The sequence below is a fragment of the Acartia tonsa genome, chromosome 7 (assembly GCF_053477335.1).
Source record: "Acartia tonsa isolate MP-2025a chromosome 7, ASM5347733v1, whole genome shotgun sequence".
In the NCBI taxonomy this organism is placed as follows: domain Eukaryota; kingdom Metazoa; phylum Arthropoda; class Copepoda; order Calanoida; family Acartiidae; genus Acartia; species Acartia tonsa.
The window spans coordinates 31,910,191-31,923,625 of record NC_137266.1 but is presented as its reverse complement, the minus strand read 5'-3'; the positions used below and the strand labels follow the sequence as shown (position 1 = coordinate 31,923,625).

At 32.1% G+C, this 13,435-nt stretch overlaps 2 protein-coding genes across 2 annotated transcripts in view; one reads left to right on the top strand and one right to left on the bottom strand.

The window, feature by feature from the left end:
* LOC145323581 (uncharacterized) overlaps nucleotides 1–13,435 on the bottom strand; it is a 44,021-nt gene that overhangs the window by 891 nt on the left and 29,695 nt on the right. The window contains exons 11-14 of the mRNA XM_080165958.1: nucleotides 13,218–13,291; nucleotides 3,282–3,338; nucleotides 3,028–3,091; nucleotides 433–471 (exon numbers count right to left, since the gene is read on the bottom strand). Of these exons, the coding sequence (XP_080022084.1) occupies nucleotides 433–471; nucleotides 3,028–3,091; nucleotides 3,282–3,338; nucleotides 13,218–13,291 (234 nt within the window). The remainder of the gene's footprint in view (nucleotides 1–432; nucleotides 472–3,027; nucleotides 3,092–3,281; nucleotides 3,339–13,217; nucleotides 13,292–13,435) is intronic.
* LOC145323582 (uncharacterized) overlaps nucleotides 1–13,435 on the top strand; it is a 36,266-nt gene that overhangs the window by 5,562 nt on the left and 17,269 nt on the right. The window lies entirely within an intron of this gene.

Below are 13,435 nucleotides of genomic sequence, written 5' to 3'. Positions count from 1 at the left end.
GAACCAATATGGTTCTCCTTTACAGTGAAGCTTCTTATAGATCCAGGATAGTTTATTTTGGGGAGAATAAATCTAAAGTCTCAGAATAAATTTCCCACAGGAAAAAAAATACTAAAATTGTTAACTTGGAAGGTTAACTTTCCCAACCCCTTCCATCAAGTGCCCCTAGAGACCTCTAGTTACCTTGCCTTGTATGACAAAATTTTATGATTTTTTAAAATATTCGTGGAAATATATCTATATTAATACGATCCTATACATGATTTTTCAGTATGGTTGTAAACCGGTTCTAATCCATCGGGTATTGCTAGGTTTTGACGCCATACTGGTAAACAATCCCACTTTCCCCCCAAAATAGAGGTGTACACTAAAACCCACTAAAGTTTTGTCAAGGGGTTAAAGTCTTACTAAAATAAAAAGTAATTAACTTACCCTGTGTGGACATCTTTGTATCTCAGATTCTGGAACTCCCTACAAATAATTTGAAAGTTTACGAAAAGACCAAAGTAACCAACTTATTGTATAGAATTTATCATGTAGAACTTTAAACATTTCTTTGAGATTAAAAAATGCATGACAATAAATGTAGAATACTACACAATAATATGTTATCAATGAATATGTTGTAGGAAATATATGTGTCAGATAAAATGTGTAATATAACGGGTTATATCAACTTTATTAGGTTCCCCAACGGAAATGAAATGTCTACTTCGTCTCTGATAACAATTCTTACAATATATAATATACAATTTCTTTTAAGCAAAATCTAAAACGTTTGACTTTTCTAAATCTGTCCAAATGTCTGCTTTATATTTCCTGTCTAAGCTTATTTTAATGCATATTTTATTATGTAGTTCTGTATTTACAAATTTATTTACAGCATTATTGTGTTTGGACCATTTGTGTATTTTTTTAAAAAATGAACCCAAAATGATTAATGGGATCTTTATGCTAGGAGGTAATAATCAATTATTAAAGAATTCAATTTATATCTTAGGTGACTTATCTATTTTAAAATAATGCTACAAAAAAACAAGTGTTATATCATCACAAAGTTCACTACAACTGCAACTGAACAATTAATCAACTTTAAACAAGTACAAACCATTTCAAAGCTGTGTACAGTAAGCTCGATTACAATTAAGCAATTAATATAAGCATTACATGATGACAGATAGACAACATGTTTCCAAGAATTGCTTCACACTCAAAGACTTTCAGAGTATAATTAATTAAAGCAGCCATTGTAATATTTTAATAAACATTTAACCACCGGAAAAAAAGATAAGGGTAGTTTTATGCAGGGCTCGGCAACCGCGAGTGTGTAGCTGAAAGAGACTATTTCCTTCAAGAGGCGTGTTAGATTTTAGTATAAAAATAAACTTATAAAACTAATCCTTTATGTAAAGATTACACTTTGTAATCTTTTGAAGATATACCATGATAGGGCTGAAAAAGTATTGTGGCTGTGGTCTGCTAATAATTGATCTGCGCAATAGAATTATAAGAATAGAAGCATATTCTGAACCCTTTTTTCGTCAAATCTAAGAAGGAACATTTCTGGCAGTCAAAAGTATTGTTTACTTTTGACTCAAGCTGATGTGGATTCTTTAAAAATGATAGACTCGCTACTCGATAGTGAGGCAAAATCATTTTTGTGAAAAATCATCCAAAAGCACATTAAAAATCTACAAAAATTAAACAAAATCATATGTTAATAACCCTTTTATGATTTTATTTAATTTTTGTAAATTTTTTTATTCGATTTTGGAGGATTTTTCACAAAAATAATTTTGCCTCACAAGCGAGTATCCAGCCTAATTTTTTTTAAAGAATCCACCTCTTTCAAATAGAAGACGAAATTTTTGGGCAATTAATTCTGATTCCGCAAAGCTTTCTTCTAAGAAAATATACTGTTTACAGCTGACTTTTATCTATGTATGAAATGAAAAAAAACATGCGTTCGTAACAAAATGTGTACACAATTTCAACCAATGAGATAAAATGTATGTACTGATGCGATTCTCCTATTGGCTCAATCAGATATTGCCTCTCTTTCTTAGTACCTTTATTATCTGCGCAGTTCAGAGTGGCTGGTGGCGCTTCAAGCGTAACTGCCGAGAATTGATTTTCTGTATAAAAACAGGGATGACAACGGACACAAAAGCGAAGCTTTAAAATGAGACGGTAGGACAAACGAAAATCAAAGTATGTAGTGTGTCGGAACTCATCGCGCATCGCTGCCTCTGCTTTCTATTTAAGGATTTTAATAGAAATGTTTTTGGAGTACACTTTTTACTTTTTTGCATTTTTCCTCAATTAAAGTTAAAATAAAAAGATTTAAACTTAGTGTTTCTATGCATTTTATGTTATCCAACGCCAGCCCCTACCCATTACATTATTCATGTACTACTTTGTGATGAAAATAACTTCTTAATTTGATACTCAGATAGTATGGTTTGTATGTTTGTTAATCGTAGAGTAAAACTATATATTTTAAAGATTACATAAATAGCTATAAAGTATAAAATAAGCTCCTTATTTATGTTTCAATTGGAGGCATTAGTCTTTATTATCGAATATTCACTGTTTTGTAAAAATACTGTACATAGTTTTTTTGTTTTAATCTTATTTAAAATAAAAGTTTTATTCTAAAGAATTAATAATAATGAGTCTTTCTCAACCAAACAACTTAGGCAAACTCATTAGGCAACCCAAAATTTTTGGAAAATCTAATAGATTTGAATGCCCCCAAGTTAACCCCCATTTAGGGGTACCACAGGCATCCCCAAAAGTACACACTATTGATCACAGCCCTTGATTTTTACATAAACAGCAGTATTTTTCAGAGACTAATCTGATAAAATTGCTTCTTGTCTATCAGCCATTGTCCAATTCTGCTTTGTACAAATACATTCTTGATAACAGAACTGTTGTCATATTTGTTTTAATGAAGAGAGTATCAGCATGTTTTAATTCTAGTTTAATATGAATTTCATAATAAATAATTTATTTAATGCTTACCTGGCAAATAGCTGAACAGATGTTAGTATATCTAGGAATGGTTATAATTCCACCATTTGGCAATCTTAAAAAAATAGTGGACTTTATTTTAGAGAAAAAGTAAACAAGATATCAAATGTATTACGAACTTTCAAATTTACTTTTATTTATGTTTTATTTTTCAATGTCTTGAAAACAAACCTCTAGGCCTATTTAAGACTAACTGCTTAATTTTTTGGTTGAGACATCTAGGTCTAAGAACAAATTAAATTTACCTGTCTGAAACACACATTGTCTCACTTTCATATGTCTTCATGCATAATTCATAAAACCTAAAAATAAATGTACATTTTATAATATTAAGGTTAGTACTTAATTTTCAATTAAAAAGGAAGCGCCCAGCCTAAGGTAACCTACGTCGTAAAGTCATCATTTAAATAAATCTACATATAAATGTGCTACCCGCTTTTTGTATATAACATAACATTAACCATCCAGATTATTTGTAGGTCTTGATTATAATATTCAATATTTTTTGCACACGTCCTCCCCCCCCCCCTCCCCCCACTATTTGACGTTTCGTGTTCTTGTTAATTTCAAAATAAAAGTAAAAAGGTTGTTCTGGTCATAGGCGTCCAAGGGGGGGGGTAATGGGCCATTTGGCACCCCCAAACGATTTTGGGGGTGCCGTAGGCACCCCCAAAATTTTTTGAACAATACCCCCCCCCAAAAAAAAATTACCCCTACCTTGGGGGTGCCGTAGGCACCCCAAACGATTTTGGGGGGGGTATTTACCCCCCCAAACGATTTTGGGGGGGGTATTTACCCCCCCAAACCATTTTGGGGGGGGTAATTACCCCCCCCCAAAATAAATGTTCTTTAAAAATTTTTTTTGGGGGGGGGTATTTACCCCCCCCCCCCCAAATTGAATGTTCTTAAAAATAAATTTTACTGAAAATTTTTTTTTGGGGGGGGGATCTATGATGTAATTGTAAAGCACTGAAGATTCCATAAAATAGATACCTAACTAAATTAAATATTTCATTAAATAATGAAAAAGAATTTCTATGGGCGATTTCTTTTGGGAGGATGTCAGGGTGTCTCAAAACTAGTTATAAAACTTACCAGGACCTATAAGACGCTTCACTTTAAAGTATAATCATATTGGTTCATTGGTTAGTGAGTTAATTATTGTATTTTTATGTTCTAAAGAATGAGATACTACTATACATTTGAATAGTAGTGGCGCCCTTAGCATCTAAGAACTCGTGTTTTCTAAAGGGTAAAAAGGGAGGAGAAAAATAGCCTAAAACCCTTCAAAGGATTGACCTATAATAGTGTGGAACCATCATGGGATCTATGTGAAGCTTTCCTAAAAAGGAGAACTCAGTATTAAAAGTAATGAAATCTGAAGCTATAGTCAAATAAACCTTACTTACTACTTTATGTTATAGGATAGTACTTATTAACTTAATAGATTAGGTAGGTGCTTTTTTTACATAATTAAATTACCCCCCCCAAAAATTTTACCCCCGGGGTAAATTAGTTTGGGGGGGGGTAATTACCCCCCCCCAACAGATTTGGAGGGAGTATTTACCCCCCCCAACAGACTTTAGGGGGGGTAATTACCCCCCCCAATCAAATTTTACCCCCGGGGTAAAAATTTTGGGGGGGGGTAAAAAAAAATTTCGGCGCGCTTCGCGCGCCATTTTACCCCCCCAAAACACGAATTACCCCCCCCCCTAAAATTTTTTACCCCCCCCAAAAAAAAAAGCTTGGACGCCCCTGGTTCTGGTGACCCAAATTTTTAGCCTTTATACGTAACAATTATACTTATTGAGTACATGCAATACCGCTATTTTAAATTTAAAAGGAAAGCAAACGCTTTAAACCTACAGCAAATTATACCGTAGGAATTATTGTAAGTTAATTAATATAAGGCACAATCGTAAATAAACTGTAGAGTAACTATGCTACAAATTGTGCTGTAAAATATTTCATACCTACAGAAATAAGACATTATTAATTGAATAGAGTTTCGATTAATAGTCTTTTTAATTTTGGAAAAGTGGTGCTGTTTTTCTTATTATTATTCTAGCAGTCTCGTAAGATGATGTTATCTTTTTGCATTCCATGGTTGATCTTGATAAACAAGTGGGACAATTTTAATTGGCAAATACGTTTTGGATGATCAACTTATTTTAATTGGACTTAAAAATAATATTTTCATTTGAAGCTAATGTAACATCAAGTTCAACTTCTACAACTGAAATAGACTATTTGTGATAATACATAGTATTAACTTTGTGATTAAGTAAAGAGAAGGTAAGTTCAACTGCCTCACTTAAAATTTTAAAAATGAGTTAAGCTATCCTGTTGTTGGTATGCAGACTTTTTTATAACCACCATTATTTTGGAAAAAAAAAATATTCTCATGTGACAATCCTAGCTATGAACAAGATTAGTTTTTATATAAACTGATACCTTTTAGAAATGAAAAAATATTACTGTCCTATCGTGTAAAGACATGCAAACTTTATTCTGAAACTTACAGACTAAACAAGTTTAATATAAATATACAGCAACCTTGCCTTTAAAATGACCTTAAAATTAATAATTATTGAACAAAAGTGTGACTGTCTCTGACGAGTAGATCCATTCTTTTAGCCCTTCTTTAGCCAAAGTTAAAGTCTATTATTATTAATTTAGACGGACGACTTGTCGTCCATCCGTACTGCTTCTATTCCTACTACATCCTAAGAGTTTTTGTTAACTTACTTAGACTGACGAACCAAGGACGTCCAAGGAAAGGGGTAAAGGGGTGATTACCCCTCCCTTCAAATTCTTTCCTTTTACCCCCCCCCCCCCATATAAAATTTATCCCTACCTTGAAGGAGGGGGTATTTACCCCCCAAAAATAAATAATCCATAAAAAAAATTTCCCCGCGCTTCATGCACATTTTTGCTCCAACTATCAAGATTGCTTACCACTGCCCAAAATCAAAAGAATAAATAGTTCCACCTGATTGAAACAGTTCTGAACCATAATAAAAAATACATGTTTGAAATGGCCTTTTAATTTAACAATCCACTGGGTGTGTCTAAACAATGTCTATTTAAGGAAGGTTAATTTTCCCAATTATTAAAAAAAAATTTAAATCAGAACACATTTCAATTTTGCCCCCAGCCTCTAGGGGCTTTGCCCCAAGAGGTTTAATTAACCTATTTTTCGTGTTATTTAGATTTAAAAAGAAAAAACACCCCCCAAGAAAATAGCTTAAAAGCTCTGAAGAGAAGAGCCCAATCGGTTCAGTGGTTACTGAGATCTTCAGACAGACAGACAGACGGACAGACAGACAGACATCGTACTACTTTGTATTATAGATGTGCAAAAATGAGATAATTTTTCTTATAAATTTATTTTATACTTTGTAGAATATCTTTGAACTTAACTACTTTCAATCAAAGTTTTGTTGTTTGAAGGGCACAAATTAAGTATTTTATGAGACATAGATTTAATTTGATGCTAATAAATTAATGATGCATGGATATATTCAGTGAATATAGCCATGATGCTTTAAATAAACTTGTTCTTGTTTTCATAACTATGATATATTCTTTTTATGTGTATACAATATGATGTTTAAAGGCTTTGCTTTACATCCTATTATCAGGGGCAGTCCGTCTCGTCAACAATTCTTCAATAATTCTTCAACTATTCTTGGAAAATCACCAAACCTACCACGGTAATTGTCAGCTGATATAGCAAAAAGAAAGATGCAACTACTTCTATTATGTACTATTGTTCATTTTAGATAGTATAAATCATAAGCTATCACCAAACCTTGTTAGCTTAGAATTTTAGAATTGCCGTCTGCTGGTTGAATCAAAACAAAGATTTCTTACTAAAGAATTTAGAATTAGGGAGATTAAAAAAATATTTTTAAAAACTTCTTAAAATTAAAATCTAATTTTTTTCTTATCCAAAATATTTGTAACTGTTTAAAATCAAAAACAAAATATTTCAAAAAAATTTTAATCCTAAACATTTTCAAGCACTTTGTTTAACCCCCTGAAGTAGGTTAACGCAAAAGTTTCAAAATGATTCAATAACTAATTAATATCTCACTTTATGAATCTATAAAAAATGAAATAGGACAAATTCAATCAAAACAATATGGATCTTTAAAGAAAAATTGAAAATAATTAGAAAATAATCAAACTTATGCCTAAAGCTCAAAATTAAATTCATTTTTCATTATTTATCAAACAAGGATGACAACATCTATGAGAGCAAAGCTCTGATACGATAGGACAAATGGACATGAACACTTATAGAATGTCAGAACTGAATAATCAGAAGTGAAATGTATAAGAGTCGAAGCAAAATTGTTAGTAAACTTTGTTGAAAAACTGCTTAATACAGGATAATGTTTATGGACATACTCACATTTCTAGGACTTGATTATAGAGTTGCTTCGCTTATAATATTGTACTTTGTTGTCCCAGGAATCAGTATACCAAATAAATAGGATAATTAGATCACATAAAAATTTGTTATTAAAAAGTAAAAAAAATCAACATAATGTTTAAAATGGACATATGGACATTCTGGTAACAATTATAGAGTTGCTACGCTCTCTAAATTGTATCTAACTACTACAGGAATCACATGCAAAGTTTTAAAACAATAGGACAATTCTAATATGCCGCCCTTTTGATCGTTTTCAATTTGTTTTACATTAATGGTAGGGAAAGGGGGGACTCTGTGCTCTACAAGGCACTTTGGGGGAAATTACACATACCTTAAATGATTCAAATGTTTGTAAGTTGTAATATTCGGAGAAGATTAGAAGTTTTTAGGTTTGATTATTGCAGTACTTATTAAATCATGATTTCAGGAAAGCTTTTTTATTTTACTTCCCTAATTCGCCACTTTCCTCCAACGTGTTTAGCCATTAGAGACAAGAAGTTGCCAAGAAAGTCAAAATTAAACTACTACAAATATTATAAAATGTATGATTGTGAAAATTCATAGCTATGTAGTTCAGAATTTTATTGCTAGGTGTCGTAAAAACCTTTTTTGAATTAAAATATGTATATGAGATAAATTTTTAAATAATCTTAAATATTTTTCAAAGTATCATAGCTATTCACTCTTTAGGATTTTTTATAAATTTATTCACTCTTTAACATATAATTTACGAGTAGTTTATGATTTAGATAAAATACCTAAATATTGTAAAAAAGCTTTATTTCTGCCCATACATCTTTAAACTGGACGAGCAGGCAAACTCTGTCTATCCTTTTAGCATGGCTTTTAGTAAACAAAGCAAAAAGTGTTAAAATAATGCTTGAGTTTCTTATCAAATTCTGCCAAAAGTTGCTTTATCTAATCATCAAGTTTAAACTGGAAATCTAAGAAATCAGCTCTAAAGCATTGTTTGCCAGAATAGCCTTCCCTTGTCCCTGCCTATTATATAAAGTAGTAAGCGTTTTTTGTCTGTCCTGAAGGATCTCGCTAACCGCTGAACCGATATTGTTCTCCATTACAGTGAAGCTTCTTATAGGTCCTGGGAAGGTTTTAAACTATTTTTGGAGAGGGTGACTTCACCCCCCTCCCCCCCTCCCCCGCCAAAAAAAATATTTTTTATCTCTTTTGAAACTCATTTAAAATGAGCTTTTTTCCCTCCTACCAGTGCCCCTAGAGGCTTCTAGGGGGCGTAGCCGCTAGTTAATAAATAAAGTAATATCTTGTAGATCATTTTTCGTTTTTGATTGGTTAGGCTAGTGAAGTCAAAATCAAGCTAATTGGAGCTCTGGATTCCGACAGGGGTAATTTATCTTGGAAGGCTGCCAGGGTTGTGGTACCCTCCCCAAATCTAGTTAAAGCTACACTTTACAGGAGAATCACATTGGTTCATCAGGTAGCAAGACTTGTAAGTTGATTATTGTGCTTTTATGTATAGGAATGAGATACAACTAAATATTTAATAGTACTTCATTATATACTCTTTAAAATTATCAAATTATCCCCTCAAAAAATTTTACCCTGGGGTAAATCTTTTTAGGGGTCGTAATAAGTGAAATAACCCCCCCCCCCCCCTCCAACAGATTATGGGGAGATTTTTACCCCTCCCAACAGTTTTCAGGGGGGGGGGGTAATTAGTACTAGGGTGGGTCGATTTTGAAATTTCACATTAGTAGACATTGGCAAGGGTTACTGGGCCAATATAAAACCCTGTGAAACTTGAAAGGGGGTTCGTAATCCAAAAACAACGGGCGCGGGGGGTATAAAATGTGCTCACCCCAAAAATTTAAATTCCTTCAAACACAGGCATGTTACATATCAAAATGACCGCATTGAAAAGCTGATTATGAATATAATCCCCCCCCCCCCTAATAAAATTTTAACCCTCCGGGAGAGAAAAAAAATTGGGGGGGGGGGATAAAAAAATTTGTGGCACACTTCGCGCGCCATTTTACTCCCCAAAAAAAAACATATTAACCCACCCCGGCCCCCTTTAAAACTAATTTTATCCCCCCCCCCCCCCCAAACAAAAAAAATGGACGCCCTTGAGACGGACATACAGTTTGATGAGAGACCGTCTTCTGTAGAGTCCTAGATTGATTAGACTTGGTTAGACGATTCAAAACTAAAAGAACCATATACTTAAATTATTTAATTGTTTATGACAAACAGCTTGGTTATTATTGGACGTGATAGTGCATATTATTTGATAAAAAGTGCAGATAATTCCCGTTCCTTTACCATCCTATCAATAATTTCTCATTTTCCCTCCTTCCCTAAATCTTAACTTCAACATCTAAGCATTTTTTTTTAATAAGGGATAATTTAAGATATTTTTTTGAATATGGGTCATACATCCAGTGCCGTAACTTTTAATGCTTTAATTGAGAAAATATATCTTCCACTCCTTAGTAAACAATCTTGCAAACTTGTGCAATAATGATATTTACTCATGAAAGTGTCAAACTTTGAATTCTTAACATTTCCGTAATTTTGTGCAATTTTCATGATTATTAAACAAGGTTTTAAGCACTTTTTGTTAAGTCTACATATCATATTAGTGAAAGCCATTATACAAATACACGTGTTACATAGTTCAACAATATTTTTTATAAATCTCTTTGATATAAAACTGATATTTGCACATTTTAGTAAATATACTTTACACATGCACACACACGCGCAGAACAAACATAAACCTTACATACAGACAAACTTACAAAAAAGATATTAATCAATGGAGAATATATAGGAAAGATTCGATTTTATACCCTTGGGTTAAACAATATCAATGTTTTTTGTTAGTTATATAAACATTACCTCATTTGCATTGTACGCTTTTCCTGTCATCAATACCAAAAACATTATACACTAAAATAACTAGTGAAAAAGTCAGGCTGTGAGGGAAGCAGGCCTTTATACAGATGTTAAAATTGATTTTTAAAATCTCCCACATTATTTCCTGCTAGATACACTAAAAATGGTTGTATATAAGATAAGTTATGCAGAGTATACATTTGTATCTTGACTATACTTGAACAATGTATATCTTCGCATTTTTGGCTACATGATATCTTGTTTTCATTAAAATCCCATCAGCAAGGTCAGTTAGGAGTGGTTATTTATTGTTTTGTGGCATAGACAATATGCCTAAAATAAATTGTCCATGCACACTGTATAGTGTATAACACTGTTTGTATTGAAAAACAAAAGTTGAGACGTGACAAACTAATTATTAAGAATTTTTTACCAAATTATTACTTGTTTCATAGTAATTTATATTATATGTTCAATGTTCTTCTCTTTTATGCCAACATATCGTCCTTGTTTTTCTTTCAATTTAATTTTGTTTATCTATATTTTGGAAAGGCTATGAGAAAATGGGCTTGACCAGATAAACAAATAAATAACAAGGACGATTAAAATTTTGGTAAACCAAGAAGTTTTAAATATTTAAGAAATTCTAAGTTTTTACAGAAATGCAGCTTTTAACCAAAACCTTAGGAAGAAATAATTATTTCTTTTTATCAACTGTATGTAAAACACGCTTGAAATTTTTTTTTTCATTTTTACAAGGATGACAAAATCCACAAAAGCGAAGCTCTGAAATGGTAGAACCAGGGATAAGGGATGGGAAACGTAGGAAAATATTATTTCAGGCCTATTTCAAGCCTAGGCCTAATAAACCAGTTTTGGGATGACGCAGTGGTTCGTCCTAAACGCTAATAAAAAAGCTGTGTGTGTGTGTGTAGATAAAGTATAGAATCAAATTCAGGTAGCTAGTTTAAAGTAAAAAACATAACTTTTTATAAACCTATATATTAATGGCTTTTGTTAAAATGAAGTTTTTTCTCTCCCAAAATTTTTTATCTTTTACTTTGGTAATTTGAACTGTCAGAAAGCTATCGTTGGGTTTCCCTCAGACAGATTTTAGTTTGTATTATTTGCATTTTTATTAATGAGTAAAAATTTTATTTGAAAATTTCATTGCTAATTAAAATTCAAAATAAATAAATAAATTTGCACTTGGGTAACATTCTATCAAGTTCTTTGGATACTATAATGTAATGATATATCTGTACTGTGTTGTATTGTACAAAAATTAGGGTTAAGGTGTTGTATCAATTCCGTACTAAATTTTTAAAATTCAAAATACAACATCTAATTTATAAACTACCAAATGAAAATTCGTAGCTACCTTCTTTCCAAAAAAATAATCCCGTTATTTTTGTTTTTTCTATATGGCCCTTTTTTAATGTTTAACTCTAAGCAGATTTAATAATCAAACTAATGTGATCTAACACCATTTATATTTATTTTTTCGTAGCAGACGAAATCATTATTTTTTCTAGAATTGTCTGCTTCTAAAATTTCCGCCATCTGTGATTTGGGCTTGTTTTAAATCAACCAATCACCAATTGGCGCCGCCAATTGGTGATTGGTTGATACAAAACAAGCCCAAATCACAGAACACTATTGGTTTAGAGCGGTAGCCAATATGAGCCGTCCGCCAGTAAGGTCATTAAATTAGGCAAATGGTAAAAGTTGCATGATCCCTTTCAAAACCAGGCCGAGACCTAATTTATGGTCAGGTTTCCTATCCCTTATCCCTGGGTAGAACAAGCGAACATTACCTTTTGTAGAGTTGGTACGTAAATTGGTTGCATAACTGTTAAATACATAATAGATAATACTGTTTAAACATAAGTTTGTCCTCAAAAGTAACTTATCAAGTATTTGAAAAAGAAATTAATGACAAACGATCGTGTTTGTTAGAAACACTAAACAAAGTTAGATATGATTTATAATTGCATATTTAAATTAATAAGTATAAAGTACTAATTAAGATGTAGAAAATCAATCCCCCCTTGCACATACAGGCAGAAGGACAGACATACAGAGGAACAGAAAGGCGGAAGAAGAGACAGATATTATATTTCATTTGAGCTTTGGCAAAAAAAGAGGAAATGAAATAGAAACTGACAAGAATTCTAAAAGGGAGATGAAAAAAAATGTCCTCCGGGGATGTATTGAAATTTTTACAGAATTATATTAATACATCCATGAACTGAACATGAAAACATTGCAAAGACAAGTGGGCAGGGAGAGAGAAAAGAGAAGGAAGATTTAGGTAAAAATGTATTTAAAACAAAAACAACTATTTTAACTTTACAATAGAACATACAAGCTGATTAAATATGGCCAACACTCAATTTTTCTTTTATCTATTTAGTTTTAAAAGTTCTCGTAATGTGTGGACACCATAATCAAACAATAGAGTGTCAATATCTGAGCATCATTTTATGATCATTTATCAACAATGGACCAAGCCCCTCCAAAGATTTATATGGTCATATAACCCATCATATTATAGGATTAAAGAGATTTTGTCTTTAACTAAAACATAAATATACCAGAAACCAAACATTTGATACATTCTATTGTTGACAATAGCAGGAATCATATAATTTGTGAATACCTATTTGTAAGATAGAAAGTAAGCCTGAAAAGCATGCCAAAGATGCACGATTTAAACATGATAAAAATACTTTTTTCAAGATGCCTAAAATGTTTTATCCCTGTAATGTATTTAGTTTTATTATATACGGTGTTAAATATACATAGACAGCCAAACCTTGAAAGGTGTGCTGTCCCTCTATAAACAACTGAATATACTAACCTTTGAGTAATAGGGTCATCAATATCACAACCATGGGGTAGAATAAAATTTGTACCAAGATATCTGATTATTGCCTAAAAACATAAGTTTTTATAGAAGCTTAGTAGAGTACATTTACTTCATGGAAATCATATTTTCGCCGTTAGGAATGAGTTAGACAGGCGAGCGTACACAATGAGTCATAGAATATATATGCACATTATTCAAGATATTACATC